General features: G+C 45.1%; 1 protein-coding gene across 7 annotated transcripts in view; it reads right to left on the bottom strand.

The window, feature by feature from the left end:
* NFASC (neurofascin) overlaps window positions 1-20907 on the bottom strand; it is a 733849-nt gene that overhangs the window by 236364 nt on the left and 476578 nt on the right. For all 7 annotated transcript variants that reach the window (XM_069238522.1, XM_069238515.1, XM_069238519.1 and 4 more), the window contains 2 exons: window positions 20663-20810; window positions 14544-14668 (listed from right to left, as the gene is read on the bottom strand). In XM_069238522.1, the coding sequence (XP_069094623.1) occupies window positions 14544-14668; window positions 20663-20810 (273 nt within the window). The remainder of the gene's footprint in view (window positions 1-14543; window positions 14669-20662; window positions 20811-20907) is intronic.

Here is a 20907-nt window from a genome sequence, read left to right as displayed (position 1 = left end):
CCCTGATCATTCAACACCTGTTGGGGGCACCTACAACAGTTTCTTCCAAGTTGTCAAAACATAACAACAGATCATTTTGTGTTGAATATTATCTATCATGGTTATTGCCTGGAACTCATCAATACACCTCCAAACATACCAACCCACAAACACAAACTGTCTTTAGAACACTTATGATTGTTAAATCAGGAAGTGCAGGCTCTCCTTCAGAAAGGAACAATATAACTAGTCCCTATTCATCAGAGAGGGACAGGAGTATATTCAATATACTTCCTTCTTCCCAAAAAGGACAGTTCACTTTGACCGATTCTAGATCACAGACCATTAAATCACTGCATCCTTTTATAGCACTTTCAATCAATCAATCAATCATGAGATTTATAGAGTGCACTACTCACCGTTAGGGTCTCAAGGCGCTGGCGGGGTGGGGAGCTACTGGTCGAAGAGCCATGTCTTGAGGCATTTCTTGAATGTCAGGAGGTCCTGGGTCTGGCGTAGGTGGAGCGGTAGGGAGTTCCAGGCCTTGGCGGCGAGGTGAGAAAAGGATCTTCCTCCGGCAGTGGTGCGGCGGATGCGGGGGACGGAGGCGAGGGCGAGGCTGGCGGAGCGAAGATGGCAGGTGGGAGTGTGGAAAGTGAGTCTGTCGTTGAGGTAGGCTGGGCCTGTGTTGTGGAGGGCTTTTTTGTGCGTGGGTGAGGAGTTTGAAGGTGATCCTCCTCGATACGGGTAGCCAGTGTAGGTCTCTGAGGTGGGGTGAGATGTGGTTGTGGCGTGGGACGTCCAGAATGAGGCGGGCAGATGCGTTCTGGATTTGTTGCAGCTTCGTCTTGAGTTTGGTCGTTGTTCCAGCTTATGGTTACTTCCATATGGTAACTCTCCAAGACGTAATACCTCAATTGCAGCAAGGAGAATTCATGCCTGCATTATATCTAAAAGTTGCATATTTCCACATCCTAATACCTCCAGCCCACAGAAAATATCTCAGAATCGTTATGCAAGGAAGGCATTATCAGTTCAGAGTACTCAATTTTAGAGTAATGTTCAGTACCCAAACATCTTATGTGATGATCTGCCAGGTGAGAAAATGGTTGGAAAGGTTTCCACCCACCATGGGTCCTGGGAAAGAGTCACAGTTGCTGGTGGAGCCTTTCATGCATCCATGGAAGGTTATTAAGAACCTCTGCTCTTTTAAGTTGTTTGCTGATTAAAGAAACTGCTTCTGCTGGGGTTGCCACTGTTCTCAGTACTGCAGCTGACCGCTGTCATAGCCCTTAAACTGAACTCTGGGAAACTCTTTCTTTTTCAGTGCCCACAGGTTTAAGAGTTTTTGCTTCAGACTTCATACGTTGAAGTTCATTGTGTGAGTGAGGAAGTGAAAAAGGGCACATCCAGTAGTTTTTGTTGGCTCCACAGAGTCATAGATAGCTTTAACCATGAAGAGGGTCTTATAGGAGTCCATGGCAGATGTCACGAGTAGCCAGATACAAACAGATTTTGTTGTGTTGATGTCTATCTGAGACCAGCATTTTTCCCTTTAGGATCTCAGAAAATTCTTCTCTGGGAAGTGTATCACAGCAGTGTTCCAGTGAGTCCCATAGCTCTCTATAATAATGGCCCCGCAAGACTGTAGGTACAGGCTGGAGTGGTGGAGACGTTCCTTTCCAATGCATCCATTTGCTTGTTTTCTTTTTCTGGAGGAGTGGTAGAAGTTGGGCTGAAAGTACTGTAGTGTTTCTTAGCTGCAGAGACCAAAGGAGAATCAGGAGGAGACTTTTTTTTAGGAAAGTGCATAGAAATCAAGAGGCTTGTGTTTCTTTTTCTGCTGCCTATCCGCAAGTTTCCCAAGGATTGAGTCAAAAAGAAGTGCATGTTTGTTTCAAAATACCTGGCCCCAGGGTTATCAGGGGGGCTAGCTTGTGGTTTAGAAAGATTCCATATTGATGGGAGTTTTCATAGACTGAAGCAGATGCTTCTATATTTAGCCTCCTAGCAACTTTGATTGTGTCCTCATGGAAGGCAACAATAACTACTACTTCTAAAATTCAGTGAGGCTGCAATGCTGCAGATTTGGCAGAGAGAGTCTGAAGAAGAATATCTACTAGGTATGTGACCTCAATAGTAGCAACAACAAAAACTCTTTGTTGGGACAGGAATATAATCTGCTGGATGCACAGTTATGTTCCCCTGCCCTGATTGCCTGACTGCGAGTATGGGATATCCTGTTTTTTAATTTATTTTGGCCTTACCTTCGCACTTAACAGTATGTGTATAAAAGCCTAAGCTTATCCCTTGACGAGTGAGGTCCTGAACCTGCCCTGTGACCTGGAGGCAATGGGTTTTGATTGAAGAGCAGTACAGTTGTGGTTGCATACCGGGTTTCATGAATCTAAAGTTGTGACCGGAACTTTTTTTTATCTGTGTCACTGGAATGGAGGCCTACTGGCCCATTCATGTAAAGTTCTGCTTCTATGCGTTAAGCCAGATCCTGGAGCAAACATCCCCAGTGTATGTTGTGGGTGTTTGTTTATGTGGCCATTGTGGTACATGCATTGTGTATATGAGTGGGGTAGAGTAGTGGAGGCCTGAGGATTACATTTTGGAAGCCCCTGTCCTGCCCCTGTGCACAAGATGGAAGTGAGGTTGTTTCCCCGACAGTGGAAGTATATTGCTAACACCTGTGAAGTTCGGGGGAGGTCACGTAGACACCGAAGTGAGGGGTGAGTGACAAGGATCTTTTTGAAATTCAAATAAGCCTTTTGCTGAGAGGAGGAGCTGGAAAGTTTTTCTGTACCACTGCTATTTGATATATGGTTGGGGTGAAGTGTGGGACTACAGTCTATATGGTTAAGGTGAAAGGGACCTGTTTGGGTGAGGCAAGACTTTAGTCTGTTCCCTGTGCATTGTTGAGTGTGGCTGTTGATAGGCTCTAAGGGGAATAGGATAGGCTATGTCGTGTTCAATGGCCAGGTGACTATTGTATGCAGGGGTCATAGCCAATAGTAAGCAAAGTGATCTCGGGCACAATAGTACGAAAGTTCAAAATCTGGTGCAGCCAGCCCTGCCTGTTCATATGGCAAAGACAGTGTTTCCCATTTAACACTAGCCTGTTTACTCGTCCATGCTAGGTTGATCCCAAGGGACTGCAATGTCTTACAAAAGTGACTAGTGGGAGGGATTGGTATGGTGCAGAAGAGGTACAATAGTTTTGGCAATACAGTCATTTTTATTAGGGCAAACCTACAGTGCAATGACATAGAGAGCCTGATCTATTTGTGCACCAGGTCTTCAACTTTCCCAATGGCAGTTCCATAGTTTTTTGTAATAGCTGTTGTCCTGTCTTCACTGACTCAAATACCCAGGTATTTGACGGAGATCGTACACCAAGGGAGGTCCATTGGTTGAGCCTGTTTTGCTGACATCAGAAGAAAAACTGTGGATTTGTTTCAATTCATCATAATGCCAGATGTTACCTTGAATAGGGTAAATTCACACATTATAGGGTCCAGATTTCCGTAATGTAATGTTGTTCACATAAAGTGACACTTATATACAGCAGTTAGAGAAGGCTAGACCTCTATGGCCATGGAGCTGTCGGACTGCATGTGCTAAGGGCTCTAAAGTCATAGCATAGAAAATGGGGGGCAGCGGGCAGCCGTGATGAGTGCCTCATTCGATGAGTTGGAATTCAGACCATTCAGGCGCACCCTGGCGGTAGGGCCAGTGTTTGGCTGTATTAGACCAATGAAGCGGGGGAAATCTCATGTAAGCCACAGCAAATAGACAGCATCACTCCAGGGAGTTGTAGGCTTTGGTGGAGTCAAGGAAGGCAGCCACCGATTCTTGGTGTGGTTCCAGTTGATGTAGCAGGACAAATAACGTTCTCAGGCTGTGTGACATGGGCCTTCAAAGTATAAATCTCACTTGATCAGGGAAGACCAGGTCAGGGGGAAGGAATAAAAGTCGGTTTGACAGTATCTTAGCAAGATTTTTGCATTGGTACTAATAAGCAAAAGTGGTTTATATGAGTCAGTAGATATGCATGTTGTAAAGAAATGGCTCCCTGTTGCAGTTACCCCCCACTTTTTGCCTGATACTGATGCTGACTTGACTGAGAAGTGTGCTGGGACCCTGCTAACCAGGCCCCAGCACCAGTGTTCCTTCACCTAAAATGTACCATTGTATCCACAATTGGCACACCCTGGCATTCAGATAAGTCCCTTGTAACTGGTACTTCTAGTACCAAGGGCCCTGATGCCAAGGAAGGTCTCTAAGGGCTGCAGCATGTCTTATGCCACCCTAGAGACCCCTCACTCAGCACAGACACACTGCTTACAAGCCTGTGTGTGCTAGTGAGAACAAAATGAGTAAGTCGACATGGCACTCCCCTCAGGGTGCCATGCCAGCCTCTCACTGCCTATGCAGTATAGGTAAGACACCCCTCTAGCAGGCCTTACAGCCCTAAGGCAGGGTGCACTATACCATAGGTGAGGGTACCAGTGCATGAGCACTGTGCCCCTACAGTGTCTAAACAAAACCTTAGACATTGTAAGTGCAGGGTAGCCATAAGAGTATATGGTCTGGGAGTCTGTTTTACACGAACTCCACAGCACCATAATGGCTACACTGAAAACTGGGAAGTTTGGTATCAAACTTCTCAGCACAATAAATGCACACTGATGCCAGTGTACACTTTATTGTAAAATACACCACAGAGGGCACCTTAGAGGTGCCCCCTGAAACTTAACCAACTAGCTGTGTAGGCTGACTGGTTCCAGCAGCCTGCCACACTAGAGACATGTTGCTGGCCCCATGGGGAGAGTGCCTTTGTCACTCTGAGGCCAGTAACAAAGCCTGCACTGGGTGGAGATGCTAACACCTCCCCCAGGCAGGAGCTGTGACACCTGGCGGTGAGCCTCAAAGGCTCACCCCTTTGTCACAGCCCAGCAGGGCACTCCAGCTTAGTGGAGTTGCCCGCCCCCTCCGGCCACGGCCCCCACTTTTGGCGGCAAGGCTGGAGGGAACAAAGAAAGCAACAAGGAGGAGTCACTGGCCAGTCAGGACAGCCCCTAAGGTGTCCTGAGCTGAAGTGACTCTAACTTTTAGAAATCCTCCATCTTGCAGATGGAGGATTCCCCCAATAGGGTTAGGATTGTGACCCCCTCCCCATGGGGAGGAGGCACAAAGAGGGTGTACCCACCCTCAGGGCTAGTAGCCATTGGCTACTAACCCCCCAGACCTAAACACGCCCTTAAATTTAGTATTTAAGGGCTACCCTGAACCCTAGAAAATTAGATTCCTGCAACTACAAGAAGAAGGACTGCCCAGCTGAAAACCCCTGCAGCGGAAGACCAGAAGACGACAACTGCCTTGGCTCCAGAAACTCACCGGCCTGTCTCCTGCCTTCCAAAGATCCTGCTCCAGCGACGCCTTCCAAAGGGACCAGCGACCTCGACATCCTCTGAGGACTGCCCCTGCTTCGAAAAGACAAGAAACTCCCGAGGACAGCGGACCTGCTCCAAGAAAAGCTGCAACTTTGTTTCCAGCAGCTTTAAAGAACCCTGCAAGCTCCCCGCAAGAAGCGTGAGACTTGCAACACTGCACCCGGCGACCCCGACTCGGCTGGTGGCGATCCAACACCTCAGGAGGGACCCCAGGACTACTCTGATACTGTGAGTACCAAAACCTGTCCCCCCTGAGCCCCCACAGCGCCGCCTGCAGAGGGAATCCCGAGGCTTCCCCTGACCGCGACTCTTTGAACCTAAAGTCCCGACGCCTGGGAGAGACCCTGCACCCGCAGCCCCCAGGACCTGAAGGACCGGACTTTCACTGGAGAAGTGACCCCCAGGAGTCCCTCTCCCTTGCCCAAGTGGAGGTTTCCCCGAGGAATCCCCCCCTTGCCTGCCTGCAGCGCTGAAGAGATCCCGAGATCTCTCATAGACTAACATTGCGAACCCGACGCTTGTTTCTACACTGCACCCGGCCGCCCCCGCGCCGCTGAGGGTGAAATTTCTGTGTGGACTTGTGTCCCCCCCGGTGCCCTACAAAACCCCCCCTGGTCTGCCCTCCGAAGACGCGGGTACTTACCTGCAAGCAGACCGGAACCGGGGCACCCCCTTCTCTCCATTCTAGCCTATGTGTTTTGGGCACCACTTTGAACTCTGCACCTGACCGGCCCTGAGCTGCTGGTGTGGTGACTTTGGGGTTGCTCTGAACCCCCAACGGTGGGCTACCTTGGACCAAGAACTAAGCCCTGTAAGTGTCTTACTTACCTGGTTAACCTAACAAATACTTACCTCCCCTAGGAACTGTGAAAATTGCACTAAGTGTCCACTTTTAAAACAGCTATTTGTGAATAACTTGAAAAGTATACATGCAATTTTGATGATTTGAAGTTCCTAAAGTACTTACCTGCAATACCTTTCGAATGAGATATTACATGTAGAATTTGAACCTGTGGTTCTTAAAATAAACTAAGAAAATATATTTTTCTATACAAAAACCTATTGGCTGGATTTGTCTCTGAGTGTGTGTACCTCATTTATTGTCTATGTGTATGTACAACAAATGCTTAACACTACTCCTTGGATAAGCCTACTGCTCGACCACACTACCACAAAATAGAGCATTAGTATTATCTCTTTTTGCCACTATCTTACCTCTAAGGGGAACCCTTGGATTCTGTGCATGCTATTCCTTACTTTGAAATAGCACATACAGAGCCAACTTCCTACACATGTCTTGACAGGATTTAAAAGCATGATGAAGATATCCTCCTTAAAGGAATGAGGGAGGGTTCCTAGCTGCACTGCCTCCTCGAAGACCTTTTGGAGGCACGGAATTAGCACAGAGGCATAAACTTTATAAAACTTTGAGGGAACCCCCTCATTCCCTGGATCTTACAGGTGGAATGCCTGAGATTGTTGCTACAAACTCATCTGTCATGATGGCTTTGCTGTTGTGGATGCCCCTCAATCCACACCAAAGCTACAAGGTCTAGACAAGCTAGGTTTTACAAGCATGATGAGGATAGCTTCCTTGAAGGATTGAGGGAGGGTTCCTAGTGGCACCGTCTCCTCGAAGAACTTTTGGAGGCAAGAGGTTAGTAGAGGGACATAGGTTTTATAAAACTCCCCAGGAAAAAACACACTTTGCATGGGTCTTACATGTCGGAAGGCCTGAGACTATAGCAGCAATCTTATCTGTCATGATGAGTTGTACAGGCCCCTCAATTCATGCAAAACTACACGGTCTATATATGTTGTGTACTCATCCTGTGTTCTGAGTGTATGGGTTGAACATAGGAATAATGATTAACAAATTCTGTCAGTATGGTGTAAGAGTCACATAACAGGCTTCTGATGGAGGCTGGTAGTGACTTATGCATCGACAGTGCCAGGGTCCTACTCAGCCTATCTACATCTCCATAGTGTTTGGAAGAGGCGTACTTATGCTGAGGTTTAACTTTTCATTCTGCCTCTTCCTTAAACTCCATCACTTTGACCCTAATGTCCGCCAAAGTATGAGTGGATGGGTTAGCCAAAAAGCTCTGTTTAAGTGAGTGGAGTTCCTGATCCAGCCTACTAAGATGGTACCGGAGGGCCCTACTTATACAATGCTGTTTATAAATGCAGATGCTTCACACATAGGATTTGAATGCGTCCCAAAGTATACCTGGAGAGTGCACTGAATTCTCATTTGTCTAGACGAAGGACAAAATCTCAGTTATGACCACCTCAAGAAAGGCATCATCCACAAGCCCCAGAGGGGAGAGGCGACATGTGAATACAGTGTTTAGAGGCTGATGTTTCAATGGACAGTTTGACAGGAGAATTATCTGAGTATGCCCGTAGAAGGTGTGCAATATATTTGGTCTAGCCACACACATCCAGGGTACCAAACCAATAGGCAAGTCTGGCCCGTGAGTCATGAGCAGTTGAGAGGTGTGCCCTCTCTTGTGTCAGGAAACCTGTCTCTTCTGAAGTCAACTAGTTCATGCATGTCCACTATGTTGCAGAGAGCCCTTCCTGTATCGTTGTGAATGCGTCTCTCTGCTCAAGAGCTGTATAGGTGATATGACTAGACTGAAGTCTCTGCCCCACATTAAGGTGCTTGACAACAAGGAAGTACACCTCTGCCACTTTTGATGAATACATTTGGGGTTGTAAGAGTTAGGAGAGTATATGTTGAGGAATATGATGTGCCACCCAGCCAGGCGGACCTGTATCAGGTTGTATCCGCCCTGTACATCATTTACCCCATTAATGTGAGTAAAAGGAAGTCAATGTTGAACCAGGTTGGCAGTTCCTAACGCATAATTGGAGTAGTTTTTCAGATTGCAGTGACAGGACAATTGCAAGGTGTGCTATTGTAAATAATCAATACTGATCTTATATCAATCCAGTTAGGATTATATGAGCTGCACTTTACGAGGGTCATTCAGTCCACGAACATTCCATGATAATAGGCAAATTTGTACAGTATAATGTTGCGTTGTAATAGGTAGCTACGATTAACACATCAAGGTGAGGAAGGAAATTATGAGATCTAACAGCTGATGTATAGAACCTGTATTTCTATATATATGATTGTATTGGTCCACCCAGCACCCACCAACATCAGCTAACCCAACCAGCTAGTAAACGTGCCCTCCTCAGCTGTAAAGCAAATATTAAAAAACAACAGTTTACTAACATTCAAATCTATATAATTAGTACTAACTGGGGCTCACCCCCTGGAAAAGTCCAGAGTGCCAGCCATTCAACAACTCTATAAAATGAGGTGCTTGCCTGGCGAATGGGCCTACAGGCAGGAAGACGGCCAAATTAACGAGGATGGTTATTAAGGAATATTATTGGCCATAGTCTCTCCAGTATACAGTCTGAAGAGGAACCTTAGATAATGGGCAGCACAGTTCAAGCACAAACCATGTCAATGGAGGCAGGCCACATGGATTCAGTCTAGGTGCATCAGCGTCAACAGCAGGAGCCCATCTGGCATAGTCCTGATCATTCCCCACTAAGGTCATGGCCCCGAGACAAGTGATGAGGGACTGCTGAGCAAGATAGTTAAATGTCCAAGAAGCCATAGGATCTGAAGGGGATCAATATCATTCCACATCTCTGAGGATTGCATTCAATGATCCCATTTTCTCCGGTAATGCTGCTGTTTGTTCTGCCAGGGCAATCTTAAACGGTGAGGCAACCTGGGAGTCTGAAAAAATGTGAAGCTTACTCTTAATAATTAAGCTTGAAGAGAACCAGGTATAGTATTGCGCTTGAGCTGTAAGTATTTGTAATAGGCCTTTTGCACAGCGGGATGTGGTCAGGGAATAGAGAGAGGGTAGTCTACTCATGTATCAGCAATTGTTTCTGTCAGACTAACTGCAGGTCCTTGTCTCTGTCTCGACAGTTTAAGAGATTGTTGACGATGGGCCTTGGCTGTGCACCAGACTGCAACAGTGGTCCCAACGATCAGTGAGTCCGTTCAACAGTGAATGGGGGAAAGGCGTCAGCCTAAATAGCTTGGTCAGGAATGTTTCCACATAGTCAGCCATTTTCCCTGTGTTCCGGTAGGCCCACCGGGCACAAGTTATTACGCCTTAATCGGGGCTCCAGGTCTTCATTCTGCGCTTTAATCACATTGAAGACCTTGGTCATATTTAGCAGTCGTTCATTTGTGTCAGCGGTGTCATCTTCAATAGCAGAGATTCTGGTTACTGCATCCAATAGACTTTTGTCTTGCTTGCAAAGTGTGGTAGCAATGGTAGCAACACTTGCTTTAAGAGTGTCTAGTTTGCTGTTATTGAGGTCAGACTCTTTTGCATATATACTAGCACTAACTGAAGTATAGATCTATCATCAGAGACATGCCCTAAACCATGTAGAAGACTTCTTCAGTATTTTTCATACATGTCACATCAGGCGTTTCTACTGACTCATCGTTATCTAGCAGTAGGGCAATCTGGTCTGTGGAGTCAGCCTGACTCACTCTTGGAGTCAATATGTAGTTTTGATTGTTTGGCATTGCCCTTTCCCATGTTAACCCTCCCCCCACTCCAGTGCACCAACCACCACAGTAGGTGCAAGGGCAATGCACCACCGCCCAAAAGTGTCCGAGCATGGGTACGGGCCCCAAAGCCACCACACGAAGGGGCCAAGATGTAAGTAGTTCATTTCTAGGGAGCACACAGCAGTCACCACAAAGTCAGAGACAATGGATGAATGTTCAAAGACAGTGGCTGGGTTGGTGCATTCCAGTGGTGGTCATTTACCCCGTTTGCTCAGTCTCCTAGTGGATGCAGAGTGACCCATGATCATCTTCAGGAGATGGTCACCAGGCAACACCGTTGTGGGGCCTGCCAATCGTGCCCCAGTTCAGCAGGCACCCTATACCAACGGAAGCATTGATGACTCCTGGTACCGATACACTGGGAGGCTGGCTGAAACCGCACCCACCAGCCAGGTGCACTCAATGTGAGTGTGGTGGGTCCTGCCCTCCCGTCATTCACGCACTAGGCAACACAAGCAGGCTGCCTTAAGGGTGTGGTGTACCCTGAGGGCCTCTACCAGTAGCCCGGAGCAAGCAGCAGGCCTCAATCCTCATGGCTGCCCAGTCATCTCTGGCCTCAGCAGTTCAGATCCACACCCTCACCTACAGGGCCCAGAAGGCCACAACCCTTGCTATTGTGCAGGTCCTAAGGGTTAGGCTGCTGGTTCTGTGATCTGGGGTTGGATAAGCAGCCCTGACTCACTGCACACAGCCCCCGGAGGCCAGTAGCATGTAGTTGTGAGGATATTTCAGCTAGTGGTGCAAGACTCTGCAAAAAGCCAAGCCCTCTTCCTGTAATGAGAGTGGTGATTATTATTTTTTCTTGCTGACCCATTTGAAAAACATTGCTAATGGTGAGCTTTTCCTTGTTGTCTCCTTGTTCTATCTCTGTGGAGAAGAAGAAACATTAACTGGCTCGACATGAGGTGACAGGAGCTGGAGCCACCAGTTTGGCATGGTCGTAGTTGATGAGCCTTGAAGGCTTCCTGTATGGTGACAGTTGTTCTCTGCTGCTTGGGTGGGTGGGAGCTCTTCTGTAGAGCGTTGCCGCTCCAGAGAAGAAGGCAGATGAAGAATCTTATCCAAGTTCTGACCGTCTCACTAGTGAGGTCTCTCAGAGTTGTACAGCAACCAAGGAGACCTCCCGTAGACTCTGATGCTGTTGAGGTCAGTGAAGAGGTTGATTGCAAAGAGACTTTAAAAGAGATGTCCCTGACATCCAGGATGAAGAATGCTTTAATGCTGCCTGTCACACTGTCTAGTGTGTTTTCATTTAGCAATACACTAACACAGAAGACTGTCTCGATGTCGACCGTGAGCCTGAATGCCAGAGACTTGAGTAGGGATCAGACTTGGGCACACCAGGGGCAGAAGAAGATGGTGTACAGTGAAGCTCATGGTCTTCTTCATCCTAAGGCAAACTTCCTTGCTGTCCCTGAGGCTCCCGAATGGTGTCTCTAAACATATTTTGCACAGCGTATTGGATTGGGGATCCGGAAGCAGACAACACACATATCGTGTTCATCTTTCCGCTATTTCTTTCTCCAATCAAAAGGCATTTCTCAAAGAAAAGGTGGCACCAGGAGACACAGGTGAGAAGAAACTCATCAGGGAAGACCATGAAAAAAGACTTACTTTAGAAAAATGAAATGTCCTAAAATGATCACTGAAGCTAAAAAAACAAAAATTAAAGAAATAAGCATTAAAATGTAGCAGTGTTTGGATAACCTCAGATGAGCCAAAAACTAAATGTTTCACAAGTCAAAAACGAAATGCCTCACACACTTTGCAGTGCATGATAGGAAGTCTGACTGCCTTAAAATTCCTTAAAAGTGCAATGTCAAATGAGTACAATTGACTTGATTTAGAGTTTGGTGGACGGGTTACTTCGTCACAAACTTGACAGATATCCCATCCATCGTTTAACGATTTCCTTTGGAAATAATGATATTGTAATACAGCGTATGGGATATCCATCACGTTTGTGATGGAGTAACCCCCCCAAACTCTAAATCAGACCCTATGTGTACTAAACCTATCAGAAGCTCCAATTTCACTTTACTTCCCTTAAGCTGTATAAAAAAAAAAAAGAAAAAAAAAATTGGGTGTATAGAAAATGTTGCATTTTAAAGGCATGCTTTTTTGTACTTTTATTTAAGGTGCCTGAGGCAAAAGACAGGTCATCTTCTTTCTTGGAGGTGTAAGCTTGAAGCGCAATCCCTGTATAAACCTCTACGTTTAACACTTGTGGGCGGAATTAAGTATTGACGGCCCTTCTCAATTAGCCTGCCAGGGAAGGGTGAAAACTAACTTGGTATTAGTATACTAAATGGTATATCTCTCAAAGTTGAGGTTCCATCAATTGCTGTTTTTGAAAAATGCAATGCTGTGGTGAGCAAGTATATTGAATGCCTTGATATTGACTATATTAACAATTAATGCCTTGATGATGATCTTGACGAGGAAATCAGAGGGTCTAGCATTTGTAGACATTAAGGGTCATTACATTTCACTCCTTGATGCTGGCATGATTTGGGGGAAATGGATGTTCTAAGTTGAAATTACTTTTTGGTACACACAGCATATTCTTAAAAACAAGGATGTCACTGTGTTTCTATGGGGTGACCTGTAGCAAAACCAAAGTCCTCCCTGGGGAAAAAAACTGAGTGGATGGTGTATGATGCGGTTCTGAGAGAACATCAGTCCAAGAGTGAAAGAATTTTAAAAGAACAGTGTTCAAAAACACGAATTGGGAAAGCTGTGTCTCATAGTCTTCTTGTAGGCTTGACAGACCACAAGTCCACTGGAGCTGCTTTGAGCACTTAATTGAAAATCAAAAGCAAAGCCTAAGATTAACTGCTAAAGTGTGCACCTAAAGGGCACTTCAGTAATTGTCTGGGATGGCTACTGCTCACTTGCATCAAGTATTAGGTGACTAGTAGTTGGTTTCCTGTGCTAGGGCGCATCATATCATCCAAGAAGAGTCTGTCTAATGTTATATCTTAAGTGCCACTGCTGGTGCTTGCGCACAGCTAAAGCTTAATGTGCCAGCTTGATGTGACTTGTTGTAGTAAAATCACTATAAACATTACTTTGGATTGCATTTGAGCCAGTGATATAAAGATAAATCTGTCTGCAAACGAACACTCATACCTTAACCAACACTAATTGCAATATAAAGAGCACCCTAATAGACAAACCATGCTGCTGTCCTTCTCTCCCCTGCATACTCATTTGCTTAGCTTCCTCTGCACAGTTGTTTAATAGTAACCTCCAAGTTTACTCTGTCTCATTGTCTAACCATGTAGCAACAAAGCAAGTGGATGTAACTACCAAACGTACACATTCTGACATGCTAAGGAGCCTGCTAACAAGGCACAACTCTTATGATTTGCCAGGACCCTACTGATAGGGAAAGATGCCAACCTACAAGACAAGTTTTCAGTTGACACATCAAGAAGTATCAAGAAGTGTCGAGATGCAACGTGATCCACCATGATGTTCCCTGAAATACCAAAGTGTTTGCTGAACCAGCATAATAATCCATTACAAGCAACGGTGGCTAAAGCTATGGTATAAGGTCCCAACATGCTAAAGTGGCTGCTGACAAAGCACGATATTCACTGAAATGCAAGAGTGCATGCTGATTGCCATGCTGGCCTTTGACATCACACGATGTCCAGTGATGGTGCACGCCACTGCTGATGCAGTGTGATACCCTCACAACCCAAGTGCTCAATGACATATCACAATGCTTCCAACACATCAAGGCCTAAAATGATGGTCCCACATGGTAAAATGAAGAATAAAATGACAAGGTGACTGCTAACAATGCATGATGCCCACAAAAAAGCCAAGGTGCCATGTAATATGATGTGAAATTTTATGATATGCTAGCTAAATAAGCAGACCACCACAAGCAAGGACATGGGCATGTCTGACATTCCAACATCTGTCTGTCAGACATGTTGTTACTGGGCATGCCAACTGGCACAATGACCTGGCAGGTACTGTAAGACATGGCATGGTGCTCACAGACCAGGTATGATGCAACGTAATAGGAGAAATGTTGGCTTACTTCGCATGATCCCTCAGGCATGTCCAGTGCCCACTGCCACAGCATTGTACTCAACATACTGAAAGCCTGATGACCAGCTATGAATTTAGACGTCAAGGGACCTGTTAACATGGCATGATGCCTCTGACAAACCAAGATGTACATTAAGAAAAAGTGAAGTCTTTCACGTGCTATTGTGTCGACTGACCATAACATGGTGTACCCTGAACTGAAAAAAAGTGCCAGGTAGCAAGCTTTGATGGTCCGCTGCAGTGAAACGTCTGAGCTCTCAACCCCTATCACCGTTCTCTCCTTGTTCCACATTTGGCTACTAAGTTTGCTGAGTATGAAGACAAATATATAAATAGAACCCCATACCCAATTTCCCTCTATTTCTCTAACCCCGGATAATCACAAAACTGCAGGGGGTGAAAGTCACCTTGCACAGTGAGATAGGCTTTGGCGAAGTCCCGGTCCAATTCAGTGCTGGCAATGCAGGTGTAAGCCCCCTGGTCTTTCTCAGCGACGCCATAAATGGTAAGAGAGTCATCTGCCTTTTTCATTCTGCATGATAAAAAGAATAAAGTCAAGGAAGCAGAATATCAGAGTAACAAGACCCTCAAATACAAGTCCTGTGATGAGCAGTACAGACATAAGCCACACCTACATGGTCAAGGCCTCCTCCAAAGAACCAGGACAGTCCTAACATCTGCAGAAATGCATGTGGGTGTGATAGAGGAAGTACATTACCTGTAAACACAGTTCTCCAATGTTGGTACCATTTATAGATTTGCATAATTTCAGTCCTGTTGTCAGGCTGAACATGCAGGATGTATAAGCTACATACATAACAATACAAAAACATTCACTTTAGTAATCCATTCGTTATCTAATTTTGGGTGAGTGAGACCTAGCTTTTGGCTCTGGAAAACTGGAAAGATTCTTATAGGCTGGAGTGTGTTTATACTATTATACTATGATCCACCAAGGGTCATCAGAGAGTAACATAAGATGACAAGTAAATCCATGGAAGATAATGCTGGTGAACTGCAGTTACAAATAAGTAGCCCTTTCTTCACCGGCATAGGATGTTTCATAGATTCATGTGCAATGAAGCAGAATGGCATGCAGTGTTTTATTCATAAAGAATAGCTTTTATTATTTTCTTTGCAGCCATAAAATGTGATATAGTCAAAGAAAGGCAAACAAAATTATGCAAGCGTTAAAGTCAATAAAGTAAAAGAAAGAATATATGAAGCTTCGCAAAATGACAAAAGGGAATATTATACTTCGTTAAGCAAATGCATAAAATGCTCAATGGGTCAGGATACAGAAAGCGGCTGAGGCAATTTATGGTAGACTAAGTCTGAGTCTTCACGTCCTGCCAAGGCAAACTTTGTTGAGGAATTTGTTTGGGCACCCACGATCTCCATATGCCACTGTTTTGTGTAGTTAAGTATCAGTTTATTGCTCAGCCCCATGTCTTAATATTGGCTGTTTTATCACCTACATTTCTGAATAATGTCTCACCTTGCTAACATCAACCCCAAGGCTTCCACGGTCATATTAGTCCTAGATAAACCTTGGTTTCAACACATGGTTAGAAGGGCCTCAAAGACGTATGGGTTATTTGAAATTCCAGAATAGTACTAAGCTCAGCATTCACCTTGCCCAAGCTTTTGAAATCAGCATAACCCTATATAGAATGTAAGGATGTTTACACTTCCCCCTTGTATAAAACAGACATAGAATTTTGAACTAACTTTATGTTACAGAGTCTGAAATAAGTGTATAATACCCTATAAAGGATTTTGAGCTAGATAAACTTTAGAGTAGATGGAACATACATCTTTCCAGGATGTGTTAGAGTCTCTAGCCATTCTGCCCTTCCAGTGTTCCACAATAGGACACCCATGTATGTCTAACGGCCTGATTCAGAACTTGGCAGACGGGTTACTCCATCATAACGGTGACGGATGTCCGGTCCGCCAAATTCTAAAACCCATTGGATATAATGGGATTTAGATTTCGGCGGATGGGAGCTCTGTCTCTGTCTCTGTCATTCTGAAGGAGTAACCCATCTGCCAAGTTCTAAATCAGGCCCGAAGTCTAAGCAATATTTCTGTTATATTGCACATGTGCATTCTATAAGTTTCGAGAATTGCACTTATCGGTATTTCGTCAGTGTGCTGCCTGACGTCCACTTCGGAGTGACCCGTTGATACAAGACAATTCATGTTATATATCTTTGAAGCATATTCCACAGGTTTTCCCACTTACAAAACTAACTAATTTTGAAGTTCTCCCAAGGTCTTTATATCATTGCTCCTCATTTTGTCACAACTTGTCTAATTTCTACAAAGAAGAAGTCTGACCACATTTCTCCAGTGATAAAAGGAAGTACATGGGCAACCAAGTCCAGCCAGAACAACATTTTAAATCTGTTGTTTGACAAGGTCTTGGTACCTGGCATCACTGCTTATGATATTCAGATGAGAAAAGAGTCTTTGAGGGCGCAGATACCTTCCACCAGGAAAACCCCCGAAACATCTCAGGCACCGTAGGAGACCTTTGCAAGATCAGCAATCACTGCCTGGAACTACTCCCAGTGCTCAATCTGGACACAAATTGACATTCTCACCTTCAGCAAACTGCCTAACACTTACCTATTCGCCTTCACCTCAACTAATTCTGAATTATTCCCTCCCTTTTCAGGTGGCTCCTATCTTCCACATGCTGATCAGTCTAATTGAGAATCTCTGCAATATCACTCTTGTATGTCTCTAGTGTTGCATGTAAAGTGCAACAATGCCTTTCCATGAATAGCAGTAATAAATAAGACAAAAGGTTGCAAATGTCTCTGTTCCGGTGTTAGTGTGCACACAGTGATGCCTCAGGAACTTGCATAGAGTTCTTCGCAGTCTTCCTACAAATAATTGAAGCACTTGGTGTGTCTGCTATTAATCAAGTCTGCCCCTAGCCTGGTGTGAGTGGAACCTACCAATCTTTGAAGATAGGAGGAGGTACACTGAGGTTCATCCATACAAGAACAACCCTGGATCTACTGTTGAAGTGAAAGCAAAATTAAAGACCACAGCAGTGGCTTTTATGTGCTTGAGTCTACTGGAGAAAGGGTGGGTCAAAGAAACAAACAGAGCAGGATGGTACAGATTTACCAAGCTATACCATGCCTTTGGTCCCAGTGTGTGTTGCGTGTTGTATGTATGGATGGGTGAGTGCATGTATGTTGTGTTGTGTGAATGCGTGTGAGCTTGTATGTATGTGTGTGTGGATGTGTGTGTGAATGGATGTCTGCATGCATTGATGAATGTGGGAATGAGTGTGGGAATACGTGTGTGCGTGTGTGAATGAAGGTGCATGAATGAAGGGGGCGGTCTGGAGGCGGAGGGTGGGGGGGGGAACCTGGGGAGGGTGGCGGGGAAGACCATTATCAGTGACAGTGACCCCTACCAGTGATAGTGCCTACTGCCATGGTTTTCATGGCGGTACGGTTGCCACAAAAACCATGGCGGTAGGCAGGTTCATAATCCTGCAGGAGTTGCTAGTTACAGCCGCTTGACTGGAGACTGAAGTCTCCAGCCCGGAGGTCGTTACCACTGTGGTGGGCGGTGTGGTACATTGGCGGTTTGGCTTGAGCCAAACCACCAATGTCTTAATATGGAGAAAAGTACCGCCAGCCTGTTGACAGTACTTTCCTCCATATTAACTCCGTCCGCTGGGGTCATAATGACCCCTTTATGTTTACCAAGAGGCACAAGTGATGCTGACAGCAAATGGTTAACCAGGTTATGCTGTTTAGACACTTAACTCTTCAGGTGTATGACCACTGATCAGCGAGTTGTTACCTGAAGGTCCTCATTACTGGATTTTTGTATTGGGACAGCGAGACAGCATCTTCAATTCTGAGGGTCAGATCAAGCCAATGCAGGGTGTGGGAACTCATAGGGGGAGTCTGTTAGGCACTCTACAATCACGGGTTAATAGACTTGTGTCCCTGCGACAATATTCAGCTGCCACCAGCTGTGAGTCACCCTATTCCCTAATTTAATGAGCATATATATATATATATATATATATATATATATATATATATATATATATATATATAATAATAATAATAATAATACTGGTGGGCAAAACCTTGAGTAAACGCTGTAACCAGAGGAGCCAACTCTTTCATTTCAAATTTAAAAGCAAAACTTGGAGTATCTCCAGAGGACTCACTGTCAGGCCCACTCATGGTAGAAAACATAAGGTAGGCCAGAAATGGTGGGAGGGTGGCACAGTTTGTCCTTGGTATTTAAGGGTGTCTGTTCCAACAAAAAGTATTAGAGGTGCAGATTATGAGGCGGCAGTGCCGAGAGAGGACGTGAACAAGGTGCCAAAGCAATCTCTTTAGTAAACATAAAACACCTTACCATGGGCTTGGATGATTCTCCTTAAATAGTCCAAGTATTCCCACATAATCAAAGTAGGCTGCCTCTTTTACATCCTTTTTTCATCTCAAGGCACTCATGAGCCTTATCCTCCCATACGTTTCCTCAGATAGGATGTCTGAAATGCCTATCCAAAGGAACCTTTTCTTATGATCACAACTTGTGTTCACAACAATGGGGAACTTGACAACAAGGTTGTTGTGGACCAAGTATGTGCCTTTTATTGATGTTTTATTATTACTAGTATTTATGTTGACAGTTGGCCTGCTGTTGTCATCTCTGAAGCTAGTATTAATGAAAAGAGCGGCACATTTATACAGGATGGAACTGACAAACGGAGCCCAGCAACATATGCCCAGACATGTGTGGAGTTTGTCTAGCAAGGCGAGCTGTTGAAGAATCCAGCAAAGACCTAAAAACAAAGTATAGGAGATGAACATCTTGAGCCTTACTAGATGTTTTTAATGGTCAGAGTCCAATTATTTGTTGTTATCCCTTGGAAGAAGGAATCTTTCCTTTATGTGCACAATACAGATTTTGTAAAGCATCTCGAGCAAGGGAAGGACCTATATTGTGCCTCTTCACCAGGAGACACAGATATTCCATTACTCAGGAGAAACGATAGTCATTGAACCCTACACTTGATTCTGGCTGACTGAAAACCCTCAGCAATGTGACACAGTGTTCTACCCATATTCTGAATAAAGGCAAATGCCATATGGATCATTCTGCAAAAACATTTATTATGAAGAACTTGCTGCATTTGAAAGGGTTATGTTACTTACTCTGTAAGCATATGTTTGTAGCATGTTGTGCTGTAGATTCACATGCTCTACATACTCTTGCCATCTAGTGTTTGGTCCGGCGTGGTGCAAGTTGTGTTTCTTCGGAGAAGCATTTCAAGACACAAGATCTCTGTGATATTGCGCATGGGCCTCGGCTCCTTTGTTAGATAGTTTTTTCTCTGCGGTAGGTTTTTGATGTGTGCGTCTCCACTCTGTCTTTTGACTGTTTTCACTCTCTTTTCTATTCCGACAGAATTGTATATGTGTACATTTCTCCTATCTCAGGGCTCTCTCCACTTTTCTACGGTTTGCACCACCACCCATCTTGGCATACCTTCTACGTGGTGCCAGAATCAATGGGAATGTCGTTCTGACAGAGCGAATGGCATTTTGCTTCTGTACTCATTGTCACACCAGGTTCCCACACACCGATCAACACATCGTGTGCAACCGCTGTCTCTCTCCCGACCATCATGAAGCCGACTGCGACGTTTGTAAGCCATTTCGATCAAAAAGGACCCTTCTTGATCGATGGGCTCGCCAGCTAGAAATGGCACAGAAGATGTTGGACGACACACCTGACAACTTCAGAGAAGAGCTCACTCAGGAGGATCCAACAGCGAAAGAGGAGGAAGTCCTTACTATTTAAGACAGCTTTGAATCAGAGTTGGAGTCTGTCCTCAAGAGCCAAGAACTTTCCTCTGCTCAGCGAGTGGGTACTGCGCCCCGGTTGCACAACAGAAACCCTCCAAGAAGGCCCTACAGCCTGTTATAGAGGTCGCTGGTCCACTACTGCCATCTGGCCATTGTCAAAAACAGTTTTGGCTGTCTTGCCCTTCGGCTCAGTGCCAAAAATAGCCACAAAGGCTATAGCCACTACATTGGCTTCAACCTCCTTGGAAAAATAGATATTTTCGGTGTTGATCTGAACCTCGGGATCAATCCGAGAGCCAGCAGCTCAGCACCAACTAAGTACCCGAAGTATAAGATTTCGGCACCAAAGAACTTCGGAACTGAAAATTCTAGAATCCAAAGGCTTGGGCCAATCTTCTACCAGTCCTTCTCCAGTTCAGCCAGTTCTTGAAAACACAGATGCTAGACGGCACAATCTTCAAATTCAAGAAGGCACATTGCTACACTTTCTTCTCTTGTGGTCCCAAAGAGGAAACTGACTTTTGAGGAGGCTCTGAAAGTACCTATAACTCCAGAGAGGAGACCAAGGACAAGTATACTAGTCCACCTTGCCAGCCTTCTTCTCCACCTCTTCCTCCACTACCTCCATCACGGGCCTGTTGTGATTTGCAGACAGCACCCACCTGTTTCCAATGTACAAGGGGACGTCATCCTTTTGCCAGGTAACTGTGAGTTTCAAAGTTGGGTCATACTTTATCCGGCAGTCGAGTTGTGCTGTTGATCCTCTCTTAGCGACCAGATCCTCAGGCCCATTCACTATCCTGGTGGGGTCTGTGAAAAAAACACAAGGTATCATCTTTGTGCCTGCTACAGAACAGCATTATCTTGCCTATCTAAGGACCCCTTGCAATCCACAAATCAAAGGAAA

This window comes from Pleurodeles waltl, chromosome 6 (genome assembly GCF_031143425.1).
Source record: "Pleurodeles waltl isolate 20211129_DDA chromosome 6, aPleWal1.hap1.20221129, whole genome shotgun sequence".
Classification (NCBI taxonomy): domain Eukaryota; kingdom Metazoa; phylum Chordata; class Amphibia; order Caudata; family Salamandridae; genus Pleurodeles; species Pleurodeles waltl.
This window is presented reverse-complemented; position numbering and strand designations above follow the sequence as displayed.